This window comes from Ciona intestinalis, chromosome 1, assembly GCF_000224145.3.
Source record: "Ciona intestinalis chromosome 1, KH, whole genome shotgun sequence".
Classification (NCBI taxonomy): Eukaryota; Metazoa; Chordata; class Ascidiacea; order Phlebobranchia; family Cionidae; genus Ciona; species Ciona intestinalis.
The window spans coordinates 616,111-643,063 of record NC_020166.2 but is presented as its reverse complement, the minus strand read 5'-3'; the positions used below and the strand labels follow the sequence as shown (position 1 = coordinate 643,063).

Genomic DNA, 26,953 nt, shown 5'->3' with positions numbered 1-26,953 from the left:
GCTCGCTTACAAGTTACCACGTATGTAACTTATTTATCCTCGCATGGCGGGCAACAACAGTCGTTATAACACGGGTGTTCTGTTTCATACACCTCATGCCCGCTTACAAGTTACCACGTATGTAACTTATTTATCCTCGCATGGCGGGGCAACGACAGTCGTTATAACACAGGTGTTCTGTTTCATACACCTCGTGCCCGCTTACGAGTTACCACGTATGTAACTTATTTATCCTCGCATGGTGGGGCAACGACAGCCGTTATAACACGAGTGTTCTGTTTCATACACCTCGTGCTCGCTTACAAGTTACCACGTATGTAACTTATTTATCCTCGCATGGTGGGGCAACGACAGCCGTTATAACACGAGTGTTCTGTTTCATACACCTCGTGCTCGCTTACAAGTTACCACGTATGTAACTTATTTATCCTCGCATGGCGGGCAACAACAGTCGTTATAACACGGGTGTTCTGTTTTATACACCTCATGCCCGCTTACAAGTTACCACGTATGTGACTTATTTATCCTCGCATGGCGGGGCAACAACAGTCGTTATAACACGGGTGTTCTGTTTCACACACCTCGTGCCCGCTTACAAGTTACCACGTATGGAACTTTGTTGGTGATTGTGTTTATGTATGGCTGATAATGTGTACAACCCATTATAATCACTGCTGGGTTGGAGACCAAAGCCACATATACGCCCACAATCGCAGCAAACATACGACATATAAATGCTTACATTCGTTGATTCGTCCAGCGTCGTTTCATTAGAACCAACGTCTGATGATTCCAGGTTCGAATCCGGGGGAGGCAAGTCGGCAGTTTCATTCACCTCGTCCTCCTATACATAAATAACTATACTGCATACTTGGTAAAACATAACAAAGTGATATCACATGCTTGGTGTGTAACGTATGTCTGGTGAAAGTGTTTTGGTTTGAATCTGCTATATAGTACTGTGGGGTAAGATGGGACACCGTTAGCACATAATATCCCATATTACCTAACCGTGTTTTAAATGATTAACAACGGGCTATGGGAGTTGTGAGGATACGGTTATATAATTTAAAAATATAGTTTGTTTACCACCAAATGGGACAATAAAAGCGAATAAAAAACATAAACCATCTTGCCCCATTATAATACATGGCTGTTACTGACTGATTTAGTTACTAAACAACAAACACAAATGTTAGGTTGCTACTCTAACTATAAACACAAATGTTCAAGAAAGCAATGCTTAACCTGGCCTTGCAAACGGAATTAATTCAAAATAAATTAGTGGTCTAAAATGTTTCAAAAATAGTGTTTTATATTCATTTTTAATCTGGTTGTTTTAATTAAACATCAAATGTTTTGCGACAGTTCATTTTACAGAACTATATTCCAGCAACATAATTTTTTGAGATTAAAGCCCAACATTTCACCTGCTATAGCAGATCAGTTCAGTGTATAATACAGTTTGTATGGTCGCAATATTACCAAATTGAAACACTATTTTTGAAACTTCAGTTTAAAACCTCAAATCTCACAACTCATAACCTTAACAATAATTACAACAATGGGCCATTAGTGCAGTTGCTGTTGTGTTTCACGAGAGAACTACTCAATAATTGCACAAGCACAAAAAGCCATGCTGGTTACGAACCACAAATACATTGTGACGTAAACAAGCGCTGTCACGCAACAACAAACATGCAACAATAAATTAATGAACTTCTTGTATGGATCCGATAACATACCATGATTGCAACTGATTAGGAACAACGTAATTGAACTGATTATAATGTGCAATATATATTATTTCATTGGTTGACAATATGTTAAGACTTCTTATTCACCGTGTCGTCCAGTTGTAACACTGTATCGAGCTTAGCTTGTATGTGATCAAAGCTATCGGCACCAGCGTAATCTACATTTGATGATTGCCATTGTTGAAGATGTTGTTTCTGTGATTCCAGTTTCAACTGCGCTTCTTTCTTTACCTCATGCACGCTGTCAGGCTGCCCGCCATAATTAGGGGGATTCTCGGCACCTTTATATTCCTGCATTGCATGGGAGGTGACATGGTTGTTTTGTTATAATGTTGGTGGCCCTAATTCACCAGAGACACAAGGTGTATGCATAGCCTCATACTTCTATATGGGTAAGGGCCTACAGTGAGGCACGCCATGAGACCTGGGATTTGAGCCAGAGTTGGTCCATTACCCCAACATTGTATATGCACATTCTATTCTATATGGGTGAGGTCCTACAGTGAGGCACGCCATGAGACCTGGGATTTGAGCCAGAGTTGGCCCATTACCCCAACATTGTACATGCACATTCTATTCTATATGGGTGAGGTCCTACAGTGAGGCATGTCATGGGATCAGGGATTTAGACCAGAGTTGGCTTATTATCCCAACATTGTACATGCACATTCTATTCTATATGGGTGAGGTCCTACAGTGAGGCATGTCATGGGATCAGGGATTTAGACCAGAGTTGGCCCATTACCCCAACATTATATATGCACATTCTATTCCTTAATAGAAATACGTCACAACACATGGGATTTAGACTAGAGTTGGCTTATTACCCACCCATTGTGTTACAACTCATTAGTAACACTGGGTTGGAACAATAGCAGTTAAGTGTCTTGCCCAAGGACACATACAACTACCGGCATCGAACCAGGTATCATTTGGTTACGATGCAAGCACCAAACAACCGAGCTAGAGTACCAGACATATTTTGGCAATTTCCAAACAAGCAATATGGTTTCTTCTACATAACCCTTAAACACACTTAAACAAGCCTCCGTATTTTAAATAAACAAAGTATTACAACTGTTGTTGTTTTCCTCATTCCCTCCAAACCCTGCACCTCGGCCCATACCTTCCACCATTGTTTCACCAATGTTTCTTCATGGATGCCTGGGTCGAAATATAAGGGTTATTTATGCAAAACAATACCATATTAACAAGAGTCGAAATACGTGTATATTCAAATGTATTCCAAATATATTGTAAGCAATACAACTTTATGATGTATCTTGCTTCAAATAAGTAAACTAAATTGGGCAACCAATAAAACTCTCTGTGTTAGTGGCACAAATACTGCTGTATATAAAATTTCTTAATCTAAACAAATTTAAAATATGTAAGTATTTTTAAACCAGAATTGTTGCAACTTATTTCCAAACAACCACCTGGTCCTTCAACTTGCGTGACTTCCCCGGTTTTCTCATCATATTTGTGGTTCCATGGTTTTACGAACCCAATGAAATGAACTATCTTTGTATCTTTGCCATACCTGGAAATAACTTTTTTAAATGTAGAAAAAAATAATCAAACACTCATAAGTTTATAACCTACGTTCTGTATTCATGTGTTTGTGTATATTGCGTTAATTGGCAAACACGGCCTAAATCCTACGTTTTATTCCTTAAAACCCATTTAGAATAAGTTAAAAATTTTACTATGTGAGCAATCAATAACAATAATATGCGCAGATGTTTACATAATATGAAACCAATTATTTTTCCTCGACCACAATTTTTATTTCCAATTCAAGCAACCTTTAACACAATAACATTTTTACTTTGATCAGAACAAGCAATAACCTGAGTATTATTTTATTCAAGAAATAATAAACATCTTACTGGGCAAACGCAGGTGAATATGTATAAGTTGCTGTTGAATGCATGTTGTATAAGAAGGGCAACCTTTTGCTTGTGTCAGATGTCGACCATTCCGAGAAATAAGAATTCAGTAACCCCTGGTCCCCGCCTGTATAATGTGGGGGGGGGGGGGGGTTCAATTAAATTAACATAAACATATAAACATGTTCTTAGCAAAGCAAAAGTGGAAGTAACAATATGAGAATGGTAGGTACTTGTATATACGGCACGTGCATAACTATTTATGTTATAATTTAGTTCTTCAGAGAGATTAACAGTTTGGATATTATATCAACTTAATCAAGAGTTTATAAATGAAATAGTATGCAGATATTAGCATTGCATAACTTCAAAGAGCAACAAATAGTGTAAATTTAATATTTTGTGATGTTTTAGCCAGTGCCTCTGGGTGTTGGGGTAATATACCTACATCCCAGGTCTCAGGTGTGTCTCACTGAAGACCTCACCCATATAGAACACAACACAAACTTACCATCAAAGCTACCATCAGTATCGGCAAGTTTGATTAGATCATTATAAGTTTCCATAGAAGGTGTGAACACAAACACACCAGAGTTGAACATATCTGGCCACCCAGCGTCAGGGGAAGCCGATAGTTCGTTGCGCTCGAACAATTCGTCAACATTTGTCAACACCTGTTGAGGTGGAAAGGGTTTGCATTGTTGAGTGGGGGTTATAAAGGTATGGCGCTAACTTTGAAAAATTTCAGGGGGAGGGGTGGTTACATGCCTTTTCTTATAAATCAAATTTGGTTGTAATGTTTACTGATTAATGCAGAAAATTCCAGGTTCCAAAGCAGATCTTGGCAACCCAGGTTTGGAGGTTAATATGGATAATAGCAAAACAAAGGTTTCGTGGGAATTTTCAAAACTAGAAGTTCTTTAGAAAAACTCAACCAAACCAAAACCAAAACCATACCAAGGTGTCGGCATCCAAGAAGACACACTTTGTGTATTGCACCAATCGCCAGCAATGTAACTTAGTGAAAGTTACACCAAGTTCAGGTCGATGTAGCAACGCAAGGTGAGCCTCGTCGTTGCTGTCTAATACGTCAACCACAATAACATGGTCGAATAAAACAGAAAGCCGAGACCTTGGAATAAAAGGGGAAAAGTGAATGATTTCGCTAAGCCGTTAAGCAAAACTATATACATTTTTATCTACAGCGTGTTTTAACCATCGCCGTTTTGCCGTTTATTCTTTTTTATGTTGTTTTAATTAATATGTAGATATGTGTATTGCTGACAATTTGCACAACCATGAGCAACCACGGAGATGCAATTGTGATGTCTTGCCTACAAGGGGTGACAGCCTTACGTCTGCAAATCGTAATTTAAACACCAATGAAGGCGTTATAGGCCATTTAGTTAAAAAGTTCGCAAACACTTAATAAATAAATGATCATTTTGTGTAAGATGTTGCTAAGTTGCAATATTCAGGTAATTTACATTTAGAATTTTTTTTTATACTTTACATAAAATGTATAGCTTGTAAATAACACAAGGTCTTATAAATTGTGACCAAAATCCCACCTGCAAATTGTTGATACTTGTGGAGTGATTAAGACAACGATTTCCCTTCGTGTCTTGTGTCGTCTTAGAGATTGTGCAACAACTAATGCACCTTCGCAATAACGATCGTTTGTAGCTAACGTGACGAAGGCCTCGCGTGCCATAATTAAACCAAATAAATAAAACTAACTGCTTAGAAATGAGATAATGTTATGTAATATGAAGGTAGTGTCAACAATAGCTTGCAAGAAATGCTGCTAAAGTAACGTCACACACGAACGTGGTTTAAAACCGCCGCTTAAATGGACGACGCTGTACTTTAAACATCTTCCAGTTTCGTAATTTATTCCTTACTAAAAAAACAACCCATGTAATAAACATGAGCTGATAAAATAATTAAAACGTTGATTTCACGTTTTAAATTGTCATATCCTGTTATTGTAAGTCATTTTTACGACTTAATCGTCGTTTTCATTAATATACGATTACTAGGTCCACATAAACACATATATGCTGCTGGTATGCACTTACACGTACATTGCACAACACATGCCCACCTGCGAGCTATAATTTCAAAATCAAACCACCTGAACTTTACTTAACCTTGAACTCAATCATGCGTGTTAAGTTGGCGCCAAATCTTTTACTTGGCGCCTTTTTCATCTCACAGTCACCCATCGGTGATTTCATAGACATGTTATACTGGCTTTCGTGGCAATATATTTACCTGAATATTTGCCACTTTTAAAGCAATATGTTTTTAATAATCTGTACCGTTTGCCCGTTTTACCTAATCTGCTTTCTAATGTAAGAGTGTCATGGTTTTAGAGACACTAAACACTCGTGGCCCCTTCATCCATAAAAAAAATTTATTTTACCTGTTATTTTATTACTACTGTAGAGTAAGTGATTCCCTGCACGACTATGCTTGTGGTAACCGCTTAAGAAACTATTGGGGAAAACTTGGCCGGAATGTCAGGTCCACGACATGACCTCACTCATATAGAATGTTTGAATACAATGTTGTGGTAATGGGCCAATTATGCAGTGTCCCGTCGTAGAACCTTACCCATATAGAATATTGCAATGGACTAGAAACAGTCTGCCTTTGACTGCATTGTAACTAAGCTATCGTCTGCCATGCAACAAATTCATTTTATTTAAAATTGATTAGGTTTAATTTGTTAACATTGGGTTACTGTGTAAGTGCGCCAAGTTACTGCAGTTATGACGTAATAATGCGACAACAAACATTGTGACCTGGACGAGACATGATTCCGTTTATACAGTGAGGATAAAACACAATGAAAAACCTGCATTCGATGTTTAAACACCAAGCACTCTATTATTTACATTATTGAAGATGTAACTTTAGCATTTGGAAAATTTGCTTCTAAATTTCAATAATTAAATAGTGATGCTATGAATGCGAGTGTAAAACATGACGAACGCAGCAGGAACTAGACGTAAATAAAATCATAAAAACACAATAATAATATCCCATATGTGTCAGCTGTGTATATATGTCTAATGTTGCATCTCTTATTGTGATGTGGGCTTGGCACAATGTAACTTGATGCAGGGGATTATGTTTTGCTGATATGATGTAATGTTGAAATATAAACTACTGTTGGGAGATGAATGATAAGAAATTTGGTAAAATAAGAACCGTCTAAATTAACGATAAGCGCAATTAAAAAACAACAATTACAATAATTGCTTCATATTACACAAACTGTGCCTTGAAACGATAAAACGGGTAAACTTGTTCAGAAAATAACGCAGCCTTCAAAAACTTAGTCTTCATTTGAAGCCTTTAGAAGATTCTTATGGAGTGACACAACTTAGCGCAGTTGAAGCTCTATAGCATTGCTGTTATGTTCGTTATTGCTTTAATACACTTTATAAGCTGGTTAAACAGTTACATTTATAACAACATTGCTATATTTCAGCTTTACTTAGCATAAACCTCCAACCCTCAAGCATTTGAAGCATCCGACACTGAACCTGCTACACTACGACGTGGGGTCACGTTACCACTTATTGATGACATCACATCCGCATCATAACCACCTGTTGTTACGCTGAACGAATCTTCGTCCTCGCCCAGTAACTGTGGGGGGAAGGGGTTACTTGCAAGGTTTATACAACATATACATGTGTCTTCCCAAGTGGATGTAACTAACTTATTTATCCTCGCGTGGTGAGGCAGTCGTTATAACATGGGTGTTCTGTTTCACACACTTCATGCCCGCTTACAGGTTGCAACGTATCTATGAATGTAATGAATGAATGTAACTTACTTTATCCTCGCGTGGCCGGAAAACGACAGTCGTTATAACTTGGGTTTAACACCTCGTGCCAGCTTATGAGTTACCATGTATGTTACTTTGTGGGTGATTATTTTTTTGGATTTTTTCATTTTTTTTATGTATGGCTGATAATTTGGACAACCCATTAGTGACCACATTGCGTTAATTATCCTGTCCAAGAACACATACGCCCACAATGGTAGCAGCGTCCAGCCTTGAACTTAGTGACCTATGAGATACTCTATGCTACCCCATTAAATATAGCCAATGCATTGCAACGTACACATAATGTTACATACTTGTTCATGGAGTATTTGTGACAATTCAGCAGCCGTCCTCAAGTAGCATTCCTGTAGCGACTCATGATATACTTGTTGGTTGCTCGTTATAAGTTGTTCGTTTATATAAAGCGCTCGTCCACAAAGATCAACGAATCGACTGTAATTCAATATATGGTTAACGTTAGGGAAGGAGAGAAGGAATAGCAACAACCTTGTTGTAAAAAAAAAACACACAAAGTCTTGAAAATGCTACTTTTGGTAAATGTCTATAATGGCCAGGTAACACTCGAATATTTAAACAGCAAATTTTACACTTAAATACTATATTTGGCAGAGCATGGGAACATACAGCAACCCTTATAAACTATGGCTTTGTAATTAAAGCTGTAAGTAATGCCACAATACCTCCATATACAAAAGCAAGATACCCTCGCAGTATAATTATATACTCACCGAAACACCCCACGTAAAAGCTCAATCGTGTTCGCCGCGTGGTTTTGAACCTTGCTGTCTTCCAAGAAAGCTTTGGCGTAAGCAAGTGGGCCGGCGTTTACCTGGTGGTGGATGGTGGGTAGTGTGGGACATATGGTGTCCACATATATTGGTGGTTGATACTTATTACTATTACTGATTGTGTGGGGGCATTGATGCTTATATTACAGTTTTCATAATGTGTAAACATATGCGTTGATCCCAAACACATTGTTACCACGTATGTAACTGAGTAATTGGTGATACATTGTCACCAAAGCGCAATAGAACGATTTGGATTCGTTAAATAAGGGAGATGGCTGCGGACCAGTCTGTGTTTCAAATATTGCAAGGGTTTCATGTACAAACAACATAAATGATACAAACAACATAAATGATACAAACAACATACCAATATAAACATAGCTACATTGTATCTGCGTTCCAACACCCCCTCACCTGCACGTTAACTGATCCTTGCAACCTTAGTTGCAATTTCTTCAAATCCACTCTTTCAGCCGTGATTAGTTGCTCAAGTTCGTTACATTTTGACGTCATCTCATCCAGGGCTACCTCGATTGGTTTAAGCTCGAAACTTCTCATTGACATCACAGGAATTCGTTTCTTCACGTAAGGGAAGCTATGGGAGGCTGGGGGGTGGAGGGGATTATATGGGGGCAGTGTACAGGTAATTAATGGAGAAAGTTAATATAACCTGACGTTTAGGTCTGTGTTAGTCGATTACATTAAATAAAGATGGTTTAATTTTTATGCTGGAACATTATTTTTAGGAGAGATAACCGTACTACTACAAACAACTTTTAAACTTGCGCAGAACTTGCTAGTATGTATGTAGTATAAGGCAGCGCTCACTTTTGTTGAAAGAGCAACGAAACATTTACTATGACATAACAAATACATATTACGTAACACTTACTTGTAAGTATTGTCTTCCGCTTCCATTGTTCCTCAATATCCCCTCTTGCTCGCCCTCCAGGGGTGAAGGGAGTTTCGAACACAAAGTTACGAACATTATGTTGTTGTTCAAAATATGTTGTACGTTGTTCACGTTCATGTTCATCAAAGTAAGGTTGCACGTAGGTTACTTGTATGTAAGCTAACTTGCTGTCCAATTCCTTGGTGTTGACCTGGTATATGGGGTTGTGTTTGAAACTAATATTCGAATAACATTTGCTGCCGTGATAATAGTACATTGTGGGTGTATGTGTCCTTGGGCAAGACACAAAAGTAATTGCTTAAACCCAGTGGTCACTAATGGGTCATCTAAATTGTCAGCCATACATAAAAACAATCACCTACAAAGTTACATACATGGTAACTTGTAAGCAGGCACAAGGTGTATGAAACAGAACACCTGTGTTATAACGACTGTCGTTACCCCGCCATGCGAGGATAATTAATTTGAAACAAAACAGCTGTGTTATAAACAAGTTACATTAATTCTCACCTTCCCAGATTCTTGTATAAGCCTCACATTTTCACTCCCGTACTTGCTTCCATAGGTTGCTTGTAGTCGTTGGGATATCTCCGATAGCTGGGTGAGCTTGGGTTCCTGGGGGTTTGGGGGGGGGTTGGTATTAACAAGGTGCAGGCATGGATATGAACACGGCAGTACACAAATTTAAATTGGGAGTGTGGTAATGGGACAACTCTGGTCAAAATGTTAGTTACCCTGGCTTGCCATTTAACCTCACTTATATAGAATAGAGTTACGTATTACGATCAAGAAGAAATACATTTATAGAGCTGTCCCTTACCTCAAACTGTGGGGTAATGAGCCAATTGTAGCTGAAACCCGATGCTTAATGCTGTTGGTTAAGCTTACACCTCATCCATGTAAAACACTCCCATATTACGCATAAGAATAACGTACCTTATAAATATATTGTTTCCCGTCTTCCTCTTCAAAGTGAGATTGTCCATACAACGCGACCCTGAAGAACTTGCCAAGCAATCTCTTTCCATTACGATTGACTTCGAGTACTTTCTCATAACCTCGCTTCATGGTGTCGTATACATTTACTAAACTCTGTTGGTGAGGGGGGTTAGATACGACCCTGGTACCTCATATATACATTACACTAATAATGTCACTAACATACTACGTCACCAACACGTTACGTCATACACGTAACGTCACAAACACGTTACGTCACAAACACGCTAAGTCACCAACACATTACGTCACAATACGCCAAGTTACAAACACATTACGTCAACCACACGTAACGTCACAACACGTTACGTCACACACACGCTATACGTCATAACACATAACGTCACAAAGACGTTACGTCACAAAGACGTTACGTCACAACACATTACGTCACAACACGTTACGTCACAACACGTTACGTCACAACACGTTACGTCACAACACGTTACGTCACAACACATTACGTCACAACACATTACGTCACAACACATTACGTCACAACACGATACGTCATAATTACCTCATAATCCCTCCGCTTCTCATAGTAAGGGGTAATCATGGCGAATATTGTGGCCAACAACTCGTAACGTTCGGCTTGTTGCAAAGTTTCAACGCATGTATGAAGCATGTCTATCAGCATGTCCTGTGTGTATTACACGTTATACTGTAATGCTGTATGTATTAACTACACGTGTATATATTGCATTGTAAGCTGCATAGACGAGGACGACGGTCGTTAATGTGGAAAACTACTTGAGGAAAATAATTAAACAATAAGTGTGGCTGTTAAACCCACGCATGAACATATTAGTTCCACACCTCGTTATAAGGAACGTCCTGCATCCCACTATCTTCCTTCATCGCCAACTCTTCTTTCTCCACGTTGGGTGAGATCATGCGGAACAACGCGCATCCTTTGGCCAGCATACCTGGTGTATTGTGTGTTTGTATTTAAGTGGGGTGGTGTGGTTTACACGGGAATTTCACCCAACACCCTGCGTACTTTATAGATATATAATGTATTTAAAAGTCGCAAACAAATTATTGCAATTAAGTTTGAAGCTTATTTTTCGTGCAATCAATTTCAAATTACGTAAACAGCAACCAAAATATTGAAACTACTTCTTACATAGTTTGCATGCTATGCAAATGCTTGTTTTCATTAGATATGAAATATGGGAACCCGCAAATTACTGGCGGTCGAATCATCCGAAATTACGTTTAATTTTAAACTTTTCACCCAAACTTTAAATCAGCTCATTAGCGCCCACGTGCGATCAAATATTCCCACACAACTCACTTCCGGGTATGACGTCATTATCATGGTTCGAACCCCCGAATACTTTAGTTATAAACGCAGTTGACAACCCTGTCTGCATCGACGCGATGCTCTGGTCACGATCACGCTGTTCTAGAGGTTTATGACGTCATAAAGCGACGATTAAATACCAGAATAACTTATCAGTGTTGACCAATGTCAATATAGCGCAGAAAATTCATTTTGTGATTTTTCCCCCCACACTTAGGTTGCACCGAGTCAGTTTAACTGTGGGTTTAGTTTACCAAAGTTGACTAAATCTTGATTAAAACGATTTTAATTCCCGCAAATACATTCATCATGTAGTTAATATAACCGAACATAACTTCTATATTTGGAATAATTCCCGATAAATGTGATTCAATAACATGTTGTAAGCAGACGATGTTCCAGGAAAGCCATTGTAAATTGTTACAAATCGTGTCGTAACAATGTAGTTACAATGTATAATACAATGGACAATGCAGCAATAGTGACGCATAATGCTGCATTGATGACGAATATGACGTAGTTTAAACAAAAATATTTAAAGTCGTGTATTTTTGCTACTTCTGTGCGTGAAATTTAACATCGGTTTTGTGAATTTACGCTACAGCTGGATTATTTAACGGAAGTTTAAGACAGCGATTGTCGTTTACTTAGCTTTGTATGACGACAAAATACGTAACACATACCAAACGTATATAACACAAAACCAAAGCTCTTACCTTTCCGTTTCAAATACTCGGCGACCAACGCAGCGATATGAACATAACACATGGCAACCTATATATGGGATATATGAATTAAAGTGGGTTCATAAACTGGTATCATGAATATCATCGGGAACATAGTAAGCAGGCCACTATTAATAAAGGTATTGAACTTATAAACCAGTAATATTTATTGGTCAGCATCTTCTTATATTAATCATTAATAGTTACTGATGGCATGCCTCACTGCAAGCTCTCATCCAAACAGAACATACGGTATGTTCATACAAGTATAATTCTATACAATGTATATGTATATAGCTATATAATAAATACAATAAACACGCATGCTGCAGCATCTTATGCACACATACACCCCCCCCCCACCTCCGAGTAGTTCCCATTCTTCTTGTGCACGCGAGCCATGGACTCCAACCACGTTTTCCTCAACTCCGGATTCTCCGCATACGACTTTGCCAAACTACACTGAAGGTCAACCAACATCTCAGGGTCGTCCTTGTGCTCTTTCATGGCGGCTGTCGCCATCAACACGGTGCGGATCTTCTTTGTGAGTTCTTTAACCTCAACAGGGAAGGTGGAACTCTGTAAGTTAGATGGGGGTTATGTGGATAATGGTATTTTGGTATATATGTAACATTGTGTGTTTAATATACAGGAATGGGGATGTATAAGATGTGAATGGTGGTAACATAGTAAATGAGTGACACTTAAATAAATAAACCTCATACAAAGACAAGGCTGTAAAGTGGCAACAAAACACCTGTTTAAAATATAATGCCTCAATGTAGACTTAACATACGGGTTTCATTCCTTTTAAATTGATGTATAAAATAAGATAAATATTTATAAATGTGAAAACTTTCAAAATTCTTATATAATTAAGACACAAATAGATTAAAAAGCCATTTGATCGCATACCAAAGCCGAGCCTCTATATGCGGTATTAAAACACCTGTTACAACTTAATGTTCAAACGGTTAATTTAAAATAAATGTATATTATATTCAATCTATGATATAATTACACACCGATACACAAGTGGAGACTTGGTAATTACGTTACAAACAACGTTGCAAACATTTTAAACAAAGTTTTGAATATAAATTGAATTTATACATAAAAATGTGTGTAGAAAGATTTTGTCCATTAGTTTCTGACATTGCATGTTTTGTTTTCATAAGTTAAGCAAGAAATAATTGGTAAACAGAGTTTCTATATTTATAAAGTTGAATTAAATGTCAGAATAATATTTTAGCATCACGTTATTCTCACGGGATATTTCCACGCAAACCGTATACGGAAAATAATGGTGACTTCTCCATCACGAAGTTTAGTAACGTGTGAGTTCCACACTCGTGGTAGTGGCGACGCAAATAAATAGAAAGTGAAATCGATTTGAGAAAAAAGATTGATTTATTGCTGTGGCGTATTATCTTGGTGTTTGGGAGAAATGATTGAAACTGTGCGCAAATAAAGTCGTTTCTTCGGTCATAATGGACGTTGACCTTATGGAGAATTACAGAGGTGTGAAATTACTAGGTAGCAATGCAGTGGATTGTGTGTTTCCTTGTCGGTTTGAAGCGAGCTGCTCCGCGGTGTTAGTTGCGTTCAAACAGCCAACCAGGAAATCTAGCGTTTCAAAGCGTAGGCTTTTGTGTTTGTTCTTTCACGCAGCCACATATATATAGGCGTGCATACGAGGCCGCGTAAACGCGTATTAATCACCAGTATCATGCATCAGCGTTAAGATAATGTACATTCGGTAAACTGATACAAGGAAGAGAAGCTTCGTATGTACGTTGGTATTCAAATGTAGCTTGTGTGCTGCTGAGTTGTATGAATTATTCACATGGGGACGGAGGTTAAGTAACAGGTGGAAAGTATTGAGTGCAGCAAAGTTATAACAGTATATACTGTATAGTCAGTGTGATGCTGTGTGGACGGTGTAGTATATGTTATGTAGTGTTGTTTATAATATAGAAACTATAAGTGTATTGCAAGGTATCATTAGTGATGTCACTGTATTGATTGTTACGTCATACAATGTATACAATAACGTCTTATATGGTATAGCGCGTTACTGATTTAAAGGAAAGTGTATGAAATACAATATATAGTGGAGACGTGGGTTATGAAATTGCTATGGTGTAAGTATACGTTGTACTGCGTATTGTAACGCAAGTACATTCGGCTACGAACAATACAACGGATCCTTGTATTAAACGGTGAAGTATTACATACATACATAGTTATAATGGACAAATATACAATATAAGCAAACACGATGGTAAATACACCGTATATACTTGTTTACTACGGTTGTTATAATTGGAACTTCAATGTGCATAGTGGTGGATTTAAGTGCTTGATTAAATTGTATGGTACTTATGTATTTTGTGTGGTTATGAGAACAGCATTAAATAAATTCGTTATTTGGGAATACCAGAAACACGGTGTGAAAGGTTACCATAGTTCATGAATAAGGATTACAATATACGTCATAAAGTGGATTGTTTTGTCACAAACTTAATCAGGTCAAGCACAGGTCATTGTTAAAAGTCAGCAGAAAAATTCAAAGAGAAAAAAGAGAAACCTTTGTACAGATGTGTTAATTAATACTTTAGTTGTACACGCATAATATGCATGTGTTACGTTATACCTGTTTTTGTATTGGTGACGTTTATTGTTTATTTTGTTTATGTTAAATTTTAAAGCGGTATGTGTGGTGCATGTGATATATATGTTATGTTTATAAAGTGTAGTATACATGTGATGTATATACTGCGTGTTGTGGACAGTTTAATGTGCATATTATATAAAAGTGCGGTTGTATAACAGAGTATCGTTCTACTATTGCTGTTAAAGCGGGTTGATCTATATATGACGTCACAATTGAATAAACGTGACAAATACATATTGTGATAAAACAATGAGTCACTATGACGTCACAGTCAATGTCTTCGAGAACAGTTACATTAACAAACAAACTTAATTGTATTTATGTTGTTAAGTAACAATGTGAATGTGACGTAATAATTATTTAGGCTGTTACGTCACAGTTATCGTGTGTTACGTCACAATAATTTTCCAAACCAAAATTGGAGTTCGAAAATCGCGTGTATCGCGTTTTTATTGTTACGTGATATAGAACAATAGAATAGCGTCACGATATCGCGTAATTTTATACGTGGGTGATTTACTTATATGGAGTGCGATAACTGTGGTGTATGAGGTTAATTTATAAAAGTTGCCGTTTATTCGGTTTCACACGTTCAGCCGAATGCAGCGCTTCTCTAAGAATCGCAAAAGTTACTTATGTAGTAGAAGTTCGAACGCTAGAAGAGATTACTCATCCTAGGCCGGTCTAGACTTATCCTGTGTTAGACTACACTAAGTTCCGAGTTTTTAGCAGAATTTGCAACGCACCGCCATTTAAGGTTTAAGTGTTCGGTGGAACAAAGAATTATTCGCAACAGCGTTTGTTGTTCTGTTATTACGTGGCTTAATTGAGACGCTGTTGATGAAGTCATTCGGGTGTAAATGTTGTTTGAGATTAGTGATTCTGTATTGACGTATGTCATACATGTATGTAGCGAATGTACAATGTGTGTTATGGGTTTATGGGGCATTTTATTTTATACTTTTTAACGGCAACGTGTTTTAACGACTGTCGTTTTGCAGCTAATTCCCTTCTGGTGTGGTTGTTTTGATTAATTTGATCTTCGCTACGTATTAGAAGAAATAAATAAAACGTTATGTTATGCTTTAATAGCTTGGTGTATACATAGTGTATAACGTTGTTGTTATAGATTCACATGATGTGTTACGGTATCGGCTAAGTTTTGAAAATAAATCATGGACAAAGTTGAGTCAAAGGAAACCAAAGCATGGAGAGGATCGTTGTTGTTAAACTTTGGGGACGGTGTCGGTGTCAGTTTGGATGAGTTAGGGAGGGAATATGATGAAATGATTACTACGTTTGAAGAACAGGTATGTGATGTATGGATATATGGATGTAATTTGTTTATTGTTTAGTAGCGGGGCAACGACAATCGTTATAACACGGGTGTTTCATACACCTCGTGCCCGCCTACAAGTAACCACGTACGCAACTTTTTGAGAATTGTTTTTTAGGCAAGGCGCAACTCGCCACTGCGACGTTGTATAGGAAAGTAATCAATTATTAAAAGCTACATGGAAGTTGCAGCTGCTGTTGTACTTAAGTGTAATCCCATGCATTAGGTGTATGGGGTTGTTTGTATAAGGGATATATAATGTATCTATAAAGCTGCTTGTTGTAACATATGGGTCTATGGTGGTTTATTGATTACATGACCTGCTGTTATTATACATGCATAGTGATATGTGATAAAGACAAGGGTTCTAACATACATAAAACCAAGCATTATGCAATTTAAATGAATATTGAACAACATAATAAATAGTCTGGTTTTATAAAAGCAAAGCAAATCAACTTATGGTTCAATATATGTTTGGATACCATAACATATTATTGCAGAACACAAGAATGTTTATGGTCATATTTTTGCGCATGTTTATACATATTCACCATGTATAACATGCATGTTACGTCACAATGATAAAGAACAAAGGGCTTTGTTATAAACAATAGATTTTATCATTTTTCTTTATGAGGTCTTAATATGAAAGCTTGGAACAATTGACTTCCGCGTGCCACATTATGAGCTAATAATAGATGCTATGACATCACAATCACGCACAATAATAGGGGAAAACACCTTTCGGAAAGTTTGTTGAAATATGATGACAAATTATGGGAGAATCTGGTAAAGTGGTGCAACCAATTCAACGTTATTGTTTTGTTGACACTTTGTGAAACTATTAAATATAAATTTTATTAAACCTCAAGCAACAAAAATCTTCACTTTATTTGACCTGGGTTTAGACTTTGATATATGTTTGTTATTTACCACGTTTAAATAGATAAACAAAGATTAATGTTAAACTTTCACCCACAGAAACAACGACTGCGACAATTTATCCCGAACGGGGCAACACTATCCGAGGACCAAGTCACCCTCACCCCCCCAAGAAGCCACAGCCCCACCCTTAGTGCGTCTAGTACTTCCTCCAAGAAGATGAAGAGAGGAATCTCGGCATCGGGGCTCAACACGCTAAGGAGCGCACAAGCAAGTCTGAAGAAGAAGTTTTCACGCTCCCATCTTCAAAAATCCCCCCTCGTTGAAAGGAAAGCAACAGGTTCTTGTTTGGAACTTTTTGGTTGTTAGGTTTAGTTTACATTGTAAGCCATGGTCAGTGTCAAAGATATGGAGTGTTTTGTATAAAGTTTATGTGTTGTATTCTGTAAGGGCGAGGTCCTATAGTGCCAGGTATCTTGTTGTTCCTTTAAATATCATGGTAGTAACTTATTATATTCATTGTACATAACAAGGGTAATGTAGCATGTTTATATTCACTGCCAAACCCCCTGGCTCACCATTGGTACATTCCTATTGTTTTACCTTCATTTGTTTGTTAGCAATCATATCACTTAGTTTTACCTTCAAGGATATTTGTATACTGTGGTTGTTATAATGTGGTTATGCATGTCATGTATTTGTGTCCTTTTGTGTGCTTGGAAATAAAGATTCTTCATCAAGTTGTGTTGATGTGTGAACTTCATTTGTTGGGTGAATGATTGTGTTTGGGGTAACGGGTCATCTCTGGTTTAAATCTCTGGGTGGAATGGTGTAGTATAGAACCTCACTCTTATGGATTAGAGTTGGTGTCACCGTATGTAAAGATGCAGGGCAAGAGTTTTGTGATTATTTATTAAAAAATACTTGACAGTGAGCATAAGATGTGCCGAGGTTTTTGGGTATAGTTATAACTAGGGGGGAATAGAATGAGACTTTAGATCTAGGTCAGGGTTGTCCCATTATCCAAACACATGGGTGTTGCCGCATAGATAACAATGGTGGCACAGCTTTAGTGTGGACTTGCTTGAGGAAAAGTTGATGCAACAATTTTATTTAAATGCTAGCAATGTATATGAACATTTCATGTTCGTCCCTACTTTAAAAATATCTTTTGTTTAAGAAAGATAACATTTCATTATTAATAGATTATACCTAAAACATAAACAAACAAAGAAAATTTTAAACAACAATTTCTTCTCCCAGGTTCTAAAGACGGTAGATTTGATTCGGACACCGGGAGTTTGGACAGCGAGGTTTTTATGTCAAGCAAAGGATCAAGGAAAGCAAGCGAAGATTCCAATCATAATAACTCAACACACCAGAAGGATGAAAATATAAAGACATTGGATGTAAATGACACCAAACCTCCGGTGTCTCCAACGAGGGAGAGGTGCGCTACAGTCAACACTTCACATAAAGTGATATTGACACCACCTGTGTTGGTGGATGGTGAAGTAAGGAAGGACTTCCAATATCTTTCCCCCTCCCATACATCAAGGTTTAACACAATGGACACTTCAGATAGAAGGAATAAGAAGGTTTTTCGGTCGGGTAGTTTCGCTCGTTTGATCGGAAAGTCAGATTGCGTGGGTGGTAAGAAACAACGAAGGGTGGAGGATGATTCTCCGCTTAAAGCTTTGTATAAAGCTACTGTGCAACATTCAGATGAGAATATTAACAATAATAACTACAGAACTGCAAACATTGTATTATCGCCTGGTTGATGTCGACACTTATCTTCCATAAACACCCAGCATATGAAGACGAGATTTGATTTAAGAACTGAAACTTTTGGGAAAAAATTGGCGTCATTTTGTATTCAGTATTGTGTTGTTGTAATTGGCCAACTGTGGTCTAAACCTGAGGTCCCATGGCATGCCTCGCTGTAGGACCTCACCCAGTTAAACTACAAGTATTTAAAAGCAAGATTTTCCACCTCTTTAATTACTTTATCTTCCCAAAAGTTTCTTATATTAAGTTTGTATTATATTTTACTACCAAAGGTATATATGTTGTCCTGTCTGCTTATGTACACGGTACTTTAAAGATGTTTTAATGAAATATGAACAACAACAAGTATTTCTAGTGAATAATATCCAATGCTTACAACAGTCCATATAACTTAATATTGCTTTCATAAACGCCTTGCTTTATAATTAAAACAATCCTAAATATCGAAAGTTAATATTATTCCTTTATTGAATCCAAGGTTCCTAAACTTTACACCACAGAAATTTATTTGAAAATTATTTTTTTATTAAATTTTATATACTGTAACATCTCATGAATTTTCACTCCCTAATTTGCATTAAACTGCAATATAAAATGAAAAACAAATGAAATAAATCGTTGACTTAATTATTTTAAAACTGAATATTATGGTTTATGTATATTATTTTTTGCATTTAAAAATGCACCATATACACTAAACTAATTTGGGACCAACTTATGGGATTACAGCATAAAGTGACTGCATTGTTTAAACTGAATATTTTTCAACACTTTTATTGTTTTCGAATAAATTTGAAATTCTCTTGACATTGTGTTAATAAAACAAAGGCAACGTTTGGTATCAGTAGTTTTAGCATGGTTGGTATTTCATGCTGTATTGGTAATTTTACAACCCAAATGAACATAATTGCATGGGGAATTATAAACGGCAGATGTCAATTGGGTTGATGAAGTATTTATGGGAAATAACTGCAATCAATAATAATATCAATACAATATAATGACCAACTGCTGTATATATGATGTATATACCACCATGAAACACTACATACCAGCATCTTGCTTTACATAGTTTGCACAAATACACAATAATGAGGATTCAATCACCTACAAAGTTACATACATGGTAGCTCATAAGCGGGCACAAGGTCTATGATATCTACAAGCTACAATATACTTATATCAACAGCTCATAATTCAACAACTGAAACTGAATGTAGAAATCTCTTTACAAAACTACATACTTAATACTTTAAGCAACACAACAACTGTGTACCTGAATACCACATGTAAACAAGTTCCTTGCTATGAGAGGTGTAAGCCCAAACTACAACAAGGACATGAACAAGTTACCTCATTAAAACGTACACCTTACTATCAAACTATATTTCTTTGAGTATTGTATACAATTACATACGAGTTGCAGAGTCGTATATAAATACACAGAACATGTATAACACACTACAGGGTAGCATACACATTCATATAATATATACCTTGATTTAAAGAACATGTAAACCCTGATCTTCGTATGCTATACAACCACATATACACCACACTATATGTATATAGGTATACAACATCTTATGCATTGAAATATATCTACCATTAACACTAAGTAATATGCTCTCATATTAATGTAGCAAGCTACCATATGTACATTAACACATAAGCAATACAGATACTACTAAACAATATGCACAAACCATTGCAATATAAGTATTGCTACTAATACATTATAAGCAATACATAACAGTGTAATATGTTCCCTATTTAAATAATGCGACACATTCAAACTCCTATATACAGTATACATGGTACACCTTGTTTTTACAGCCTATATCCACCATATAATATGCACATAAAAATATTGCAATTTACTCTTTGCAATTTATATTTTATAGACAATACATAATACCTTGTATAAACACAAGGAAAATACACCCAACCCCATATAACCCAACCCACGTACTTGCATCCCTATATACAGTATATACACACCTGTTATTGGCAGTACATATACTACCTTATATATAACCCTTATATAAAGCCACACATATACGCACCTGCATTCCTTTATCACTGATAGCATACGTGTTGATCACCGACAGCGAGTTTTGAAACCTTGAGCTCCCGATTCCAACTTCTTCACTTATTAACTGGGACACTGACTTGATCATCTGGGGGTTAATATGGGTGGTGTGTTAGGATTATGAGGTTTCAATATTCTATAAGGGTGAGGTTCTATGGTGAGACTTGCCAGGGTTCCAGATCCTAGGATTTAGGCCGAAACTTGTCTGGGATTGGAATTTTAGGCCAAAACTAGAATGTTATAACGAGGTGCTACTGTTGGGTTATTAGTAAATGAGGGATATGTAATACAGATTGGTGGACACAGTTTAACAGAATCTTTATTATCTATAAACTGCCTCAGTGTGGTCTAGATGGTAACACCCTGGGTGTTGGGGTAATAGACCTACATCCCAGGTCTAGGGTGTGCACCACTGAAGACCTCACCCTTATAGAACAGAATTTATATTATTGAGTGTCTATAAACTGCTTCAGTGGGGTCTAGATCTGGGTGTTGGGGTAATAGACCTACATCCCAGGTCTCAGGTGTGCCTCACTTAGGACCTCACTCTTATAGAACAGAATTTATATTCTAACACCCCACCTGCAAATGCGATCGCACAAAGTTTTTCTTAGGTCTCCCCTCATCGTAATTCTTCCTCATAAGTAAATACAACAACGCACACGCCTCCGATCTCAGGGATGCAAGTTGGGAGTTACAACATTTCAACGAGTAATAAATAAGTGACGCACACAAGTCAGCTGAACCTCGGAATAATACGCTTGGGAACTGAAATCAACAACAAATATAATCAAACATAAATTTAAAATTTTTTTTAAATAATAGAAGGTATGTAAAAAGATAAAATAACTGTATATATTGTCCCATATAATATTAGAACACAGAAAAATTAATCCATGTATTTTGTCAATTTAACCCGGATACTAAACCCACAATCAAAAGGGCTTTTATGAACTTTAAACAGCAGAATTCAAGTTATACAATGTTTGATGTTAGGAAGGGCTTACACTTAAATATAGTTGGTCTGTTACGTACAAATACACAAACAAGATCAACTATATAGTGAAGTCACCTCATACACACCTTGCATAGCAATAATCTGAACGACGCAAACGCATTTTTAAGAACTGTCTCCGATTGACTGACTTGTAGGAACAACAACATTGCTCCGAATAATTTGTTCATCAACCGGTTGTCGCCTTCCTTGCTTGTAAGTTGTTTCTATTAATATTAACAACGATAGTTATATGGGGGGCATGGCGGGGTATCTGGTGTTCAAGATTAGGCTGACATTGGGGTAAAAGGAAACTAAAACTGCTATTTAGTGTCAATATAAAGATTATAATAACAGCAGTTAAATATCATGTTGTTTCTATCCTTACTATATAACGTTTATTTATGACTGGAAATACAGGTTATAACTATAGGAGTCTAACATTGGTGAGTATGCTGTAGATTTATATCCTATGGGAATATTCTGGGTACACCTAAGGTTAATTAGTAAAAACGGATAAATCCGTTATTTTGCACCAAATATAAGTAATATAAAATGCCATATGGCACAAACAGCACCCTGGATCCCATAAGATGGTCGTTTATGTTTCACCTTAAACTGCCTTTGAAACTCAGCAAGCATATCAAGCACAATAAGCCCAACTTCAGTTGAAAGATTTGCTTCAAGTAATGTTAATCTTACAAGTTCCTTCTCATCAATCATGTGGGAGGCTTCTGTTGGAGGTGATATATATATTCACATGTTGGGGTCAAATTAACGTTTTTTTAATGGAGGAGACAAAAAAGGTTTATAATACAATACGTCAGGCAGCAAAGTAAGGGATCTCTTGGTATAGAAGACCACATTAAAGACTTGATTATTTTTGGATGTTTTTTCTCTATTTATGTATGGCTGACAATTTGGACAACCTATCAGTGACCACTGGGTTGGAGCAGTTCGCGTTACAGAACAAATATGCCCACAATAGTAACAGCGTCGAGTCTTGACCCGTGTATCCCTTACACAACTAACTTACGAGTGATCATCGGTTCAGCAAGATTCATAAGATAATGGTGGGCGGTTGATGAACGGATTCGAACCGGAAGGGTCTTGGACTTGCTGTTCAGTTTCGATAATGAACCAAATCTATGGGGGGTTAAGTTAAGTTGGTGGTATGCAAATATAACTGAGGTATCATTGAGTATTTCTTGTTTAATATCATGCATAATTATACTGTAAGGCCATATCAAAGCATTGGGTAATTTAAAATGGGGCCAGCATGTTTGGGAAGCCTGTTAAAAACTTGACTTAAATTGTGTTGCTGCAAGTCCATTATATTTTGATATGAAAACTTTCAAAGCTCGGAATTATTCACCAGTGACACGTTTAACTTTATAGTAAGTTCAAACGTGTGTGTTGGTGCAAAACATACATCAAACAGTCTAAACGTCCGCAGGATAAAGTAAACGGAGATTAAACATGGTTTGGCATTGTAATTGTTAACACCACAGGTTAATTACTATATTGGGATGAAATGAAATTATTCATCGAAAATGATCAATCACCATTGTAAGCTTAATAAGTCTGATGAAGCTTTTCATTTTGGATGTTACAACCCTGTGTTGGTGGGAAATAGGACGTGAAATGTCGGTTTGAAAAAAAAAAACAATTTGCCGGAAAAGCTTAATCAGATTTATACCATGCGTGGCAACAGCAGCTTAAGTAAGTACACACCCAGCAATTAGGGGGGTATATATTGCTTGTATATGCAGTTGTACACCCCATGCAACAATTAACATGTATCGATAATTTAAGCGACCTTACCATGTGAATGGTGGGTGGGTTGGAACAGAAACATATCAATAAAACAAGAATGCATTAAAATGAATCTTATACAAGAACAATACATAAATGTTATCTGCTGGTCGCATACACCATATAAAGTTCGGTGGCATTTACACTACAATATTTTCACAACCTGCCATTGCCATTTGATAGCATTTGCTATACGCCACCGTGAACTTCAAGATCCAATAAGGTTTTTAGCCAAACACACACACCTAGCAGTATCGAGCATTGAACCCGGTATCCTTCGGTCACAATGCAGGCGCCCAACCACTAAACCACAGTTGTGACATTGCCCATTATCCCATGCTAACATATTATCAACTAATAATATACACACATCTAATGCCAATACCAACACATTACACCACAGCATTATAATTATATAAAGTAACAACACATAGCATCACAATTATGCTTGATAACACAACACATATTCACCTGATTCCCTGGAACTGATGTTTCTTCCCCGTGTACTTGAAGTGGTGAATGCACATTCTGTCGTAAATATGTTAGTTGTTACAAACTGTGTAATGTATGGTTGGGTAAGTTACTATCATGTCTGCTAAACCACAAACAACCCCTACACCCCGTACATAATACAATCCACACAACTTACTCCAAAACTTCAAAGAAATCAATTTGTTCGTCCGTTGTTGAATCCTTCCAGAAGCCATGCAAAGCATCTGATGGCAGGTTATTCAACAAATGCATAAAACATAAGAGTAAGTTCCGTATCTCTGGTGCCGTGAACTTCTCATTAGGACTGAACCTTGTAGCGCTTGCCATGCTCAAAGTAGCCTGTGTAAGGTGTAAGGTGGAGGGTGTAAGGTGGAGGGTTGAGGTCTAAACATAACCTGCTAGCTATAACATATTTTGTTCTTTAAAAAAATGTTGTTTTTCAAATATAGTGAAAGAAAGTTTTTATGTTCCGTTTAGCAAAAAGGGACTTTGGGCAAGAGGCTTAACATACATTGCTGTAACCCAGTGGTCACTAACGGGTTGTAGCATCCTGGGTACCGGGGTAATGAGCCAAATATAAGTGAAGAAAAATTATGAAGACTTACCTTTAATTCAAGTTTATCGGTCACTTTATCACTAGTGGGTTGGGGGGGCGTGTTTGTGTTGTTCTGGTTATCGGACACAGCTAGTGAGCCTCGAGAACCTCGGGTTAGTAAACTACTGCCTGGGTTTGCTATGGGGTGGGAATTAAATACATTGGTTATAATATATAGTAGTTATAAGTGTTATATTTTCCCCAACTCAGGAGAAGCAATTATTAAAATAGGGAGTGTGGCCACAATCAAAATGTTATCCTCGTCATCAGACTTGGTGTTAACATTATAATGAAACATATATTAAGCAAAATATACCATTACACAAGATATTATTATGAACCCCACAGCCAACTTACATATAGCGCTCATCACTGAGTTATCCGGTAACCTCGCCCGTAGGCTCCCGGTTCGATCCCCGATGGGGGGGAGTGAGAACACGTTGTTGAGAGCAGGGGAACTCTCGCCAGCTCCGCGCATGGGTGACGATTCGGTGAGGTCGTCTCGGGAAGACTGCCGGGGAAGATGGGGGTAATAAATATGAAAATATAGTAAGGTTGGGTAAGATCATTGGTATGCATGGCCACCCTGAGTGTTGTGTAATGGGCCAACTCTGGCCTAAATCCCAAGTACCATGGTGTGCCTAACTGTACAACCATTAAGTTCCAATTATACAAACAATAACAATGTCAATATAAACGCTGATAAAGCTTTTAAATAAAAATTTGTGAAACATGAGCCTAGGTACTTCTATTGGACAAATTAACGGGCAAAATAATGGGATACAACTAAGATTTTTAAACGGGGGAATCTATATTACAAAGTCTATATTACATTATGCCTGGTAAGTAACAGAACGATGTTAATAAGAACCAATACACGAATAATAATAAAAAACCAATCTACTTACATGGGCACTTAATACACATAGTAACTTACATGGGCACTTAATACACTATAGTAACTTACATGGGCACTTAATACACATATAGTAACTTACATGGGCACTTAATACACATAGTAACTTACATGGGCACTTAATACACACATAGTAACTTACATGGGCACTTAATACACATATAGTAACTTACATGGGCACTTAATACACACATAGTAACTTACATGGGCACTTAATACACACATAGCAACTTACATGGGCACTTAATACACACATAGCAACTTACATGGGCACTTAATACACATAGTAACTTACATGGGCACTTAATACACATTGTAACTTACATGGGCACTTAATACACATAGTAACTTACATGGGCACTTAATACACACATAGTAACTTACATGGGCACTTAATACACACATAGTAACTTACATGGGCACTTAATACACACATAGTAACTTACATGGGCACTTAATACACACATAGTAACTTACATGGGCACTTAATACACACATAGTAACTTACATGGGCACTTAATACACACATAGCAACTTACATGGGCACTTAATACACACATAGCAACTTACATGGGCACTTAATACACATAGTAACTTACATGGGCACTTAATACACATTGTAACTTACATGGGCACTTAATACACATAGTAACTTACATGGGCACTTAATACACACATAGTAACTTACATGGGCACTTAATACACACATAGTAACTTACATGGGCACTTAATACACACATAGTAACTGTACATGGCGCACTAAATACATATAGTAACTTACATGGGCACTTAATACACACATAGTAACTTACATGGGCACTTAATACACATAGTAACTTACGTGGGCACTTAATACACATAGTAACTTACATGGGCACTTAATACACACATAGTAACTTACATGGGCACTTAATACACATATAGTAACTTACATGGGCACTTAATACACATAGTAACTTACGTGGGCACTTAATACACATAGTAACTTACGTGGGCACTATTCTTCACAGGAATCTCGGCATCCACCACCAACCTCCCCACATTATCGAGCAATATGCGCAGGTAGGGGAGGTAGAGAGTAGCGATGCGACTCTGGTGTTGACGAC

General features: G+C 37.2%; 4 protein-coding genes across 6 annotated transcripts in view; 1 reads left to right on the top strand and 3 right to left on the bottom strand.

The window, feature by feature from the left end:
* The window catches only part of LOC113475032, a 2,341-nt gene extending 1,498 nt beyond the window's left edge, over positions 1–843 (bottom strand). The window contains exon 1 of the mRNA XM_026838432.1: positions 743–843. The gene's annotated coding sequence lies outside the window, so the exon portion shown is untranslated. The remainder of the gene's footprint in view (positions 1–742) is intronic.
* A 724-nt stretch (positions 844–1,567) lies between these two features.
* Positions 1,568–5,790, bottom strand: LOC100178599 (glycogenin-1). 2 transcript variants are annotated; one of them, XM_026838037.1, is made up of 7 exons: positions 5,221–5,790; positions 4,607–4,781; positions 4,161–4,323; positions 3,650–3,776; positions 3,197–3,300; positions 2,833–2,921; positions 1,568–2,048 (listed from the first exon to the last, which is right to left on the bottom strand). In XM_026838037.1, the coding sequence occupies exons 1-7, from the start codon at positions 5,361–5,363 to the stop codon at positions 1,827–1,829; spliced, it is 1,023 nt and encodes a 340-aa protein (XP_026693838.1). In that variant the 5' UTR covers positions 5,364–5,790; the 3' UTR covers positions 1,568–1,826. The 2 variants fall into 2 exon arrangements, with proteins under 2 accessions (XP_026693838.1, XP_026693843.1); XM_026838042.1 differs by having other exon boundaries at positions 2,884–2,921.
* Positions 5,791–6,352: 562 nt separating this feature from the next.
* Positions 6,353–26,953, bottom strand: part of LOC100177087 (dedicator of cytokinesis protein 9-like) — a 24,795-nt gene continuing 4,194 nt past the window's right edge. The window contains exons 5-25 of one of the 2 annotated variants that reach the window (XM_026837538.1): positions 25,289–25,442; positions 24,942–25,069; positions 24,494–24,675; positions 24,316–24,372; positions 23,066–23,175; positions 22,642–22,763; positions 22,119–22,256; positions 21,618–21,803; positions 21,010–21,123; positions 12,618–12,833; positions 12,246–12,303; positions 11,521–11,631; positions 11,040–11,149; positions 10,741–10,863; positions 10,158–10,313; positions 9,732–9,836; positions 9,201–9,411; positions 8,723–8,913; positions 8,246–8,346; positions 7,811–7,949; positions 6,353–7,312 (exon numbers count right to left, since the gene is read on the bottom strand). In XM_026837538.1, the coding sequence (XP_026693339.1) occupies positions 7,178–7,312; positions 7,811–7,949; positions 8,246–8,346; positions 8,723–8,913; positions 9,201–9,411; positions 9,732–9,836; positions 10,158–10,313; positions 10,741–10,863; positions 11,040–11,149; positions 11,521–11,631; positions 12,246–12,303; positions 12,618–12,833; positions 21,010–21,123; positions 21,618–21,803; positions 22,119–22,256; positions 22,642–22,763; positions 23,066–23,175; positions 24,316–24,372; positions 24,494–24,675; positions 24,942–25,069; positions 25,289–25,442 (2,847 nt within the window). In that variant the 3' untranslated portion in view covers positions 6,353–7,177. The remainder of the gene's footprint in view (positions 7,313–7,810; positions 7,950–8,245; positions 8,347–8,722; positions 8,914–9,200; positions 9,412–9,731; positions 9,837–10,157; positions 10,314–10,740; positions 10,864–11,039; positions 11,150–11,520; positions 11,632–12,245; positions 12,304–12,617; positions 12,834–21,009; positions 21,124–21,617; positions 21,804–22,118; positions 22,257–22,641; positions 22,764–23,065; positions 23,176–24,315; positions 24,373–24,493; positions 24,676–24,941; positions 25,070–25,288; positions 25,443–26,953) is intronic. The other variant, XM_009863825.3, reaches the window with a different exon arrangement.
* LOC100176279 lies at positions 16,040–19,750 on the top strand. Its single transcript, XM_002125682.5, has 3 exons — positions 16,040–16,241; positions 17,252–17,492; positions 18,416–19,750. The coding sequence occupies exons 1-3, from the start codon at positions 16,107–16,109 to the stop codon at positions 18,934–18,936; spliced, it is 897 nt and encodes a 298-aa protein (XP_002125718.2). The 5' UTR covers positions 16,040–16,106; the 3' UTR covers positions 18,937–19,750.

What these genes read in the sequence shown, in the direction of transcription:
- LOC100176279 (XM_002125682.5), top strand. Translation starts at nt 16,107, where the DNA reads ATGGACAAAGTTGAGTCAAAGGAAACCAAAGCATGGAGAGGATCGTTG. An exon ending in TTACTACGTTTGAAGAACAG is followed by an intron (nt 16,242 to 17,251) that starts GTATGTGATGTA and finishes TTTCACCCACAG; the next exon opens with AAACAACGACTGCGACAATT. An exon ending in CGTTGAAAGGAAAGCAACAG is followed by an intron (nt 17,493 to 18,415) that starts GTTCTTGTTTGG and finishes TTCTTCTCCCAG; the next exon opens with GTTCTAAAGACGGTAGATTT.
- LOC100178599 (XM_026838037.1), bottom strand. Translation starts at nt 5,363, where the DNA reads ATGGCACGCGAGGCCTTCGTCACGTTAGCTACAAACGATCGTTATTGC. An exon ending in CACGCAAGTTGAAGGACCAG is followed by an intron (nt 2,922 to 3,196) that starts GTGGTTGTTTGG and finishes ATTTCGACCCAG; the next exon opens with GCATCCATGAAGAAACATTG. An exon ending in TGAGGAAAACAACAACAGTT is followed by an intron (nt 2,049 to 2,832) that starts GTAATACTTTGT and finishes CATGCAATGCAG; the next exon opens with GAATATAAAGGTGCCGAGAA.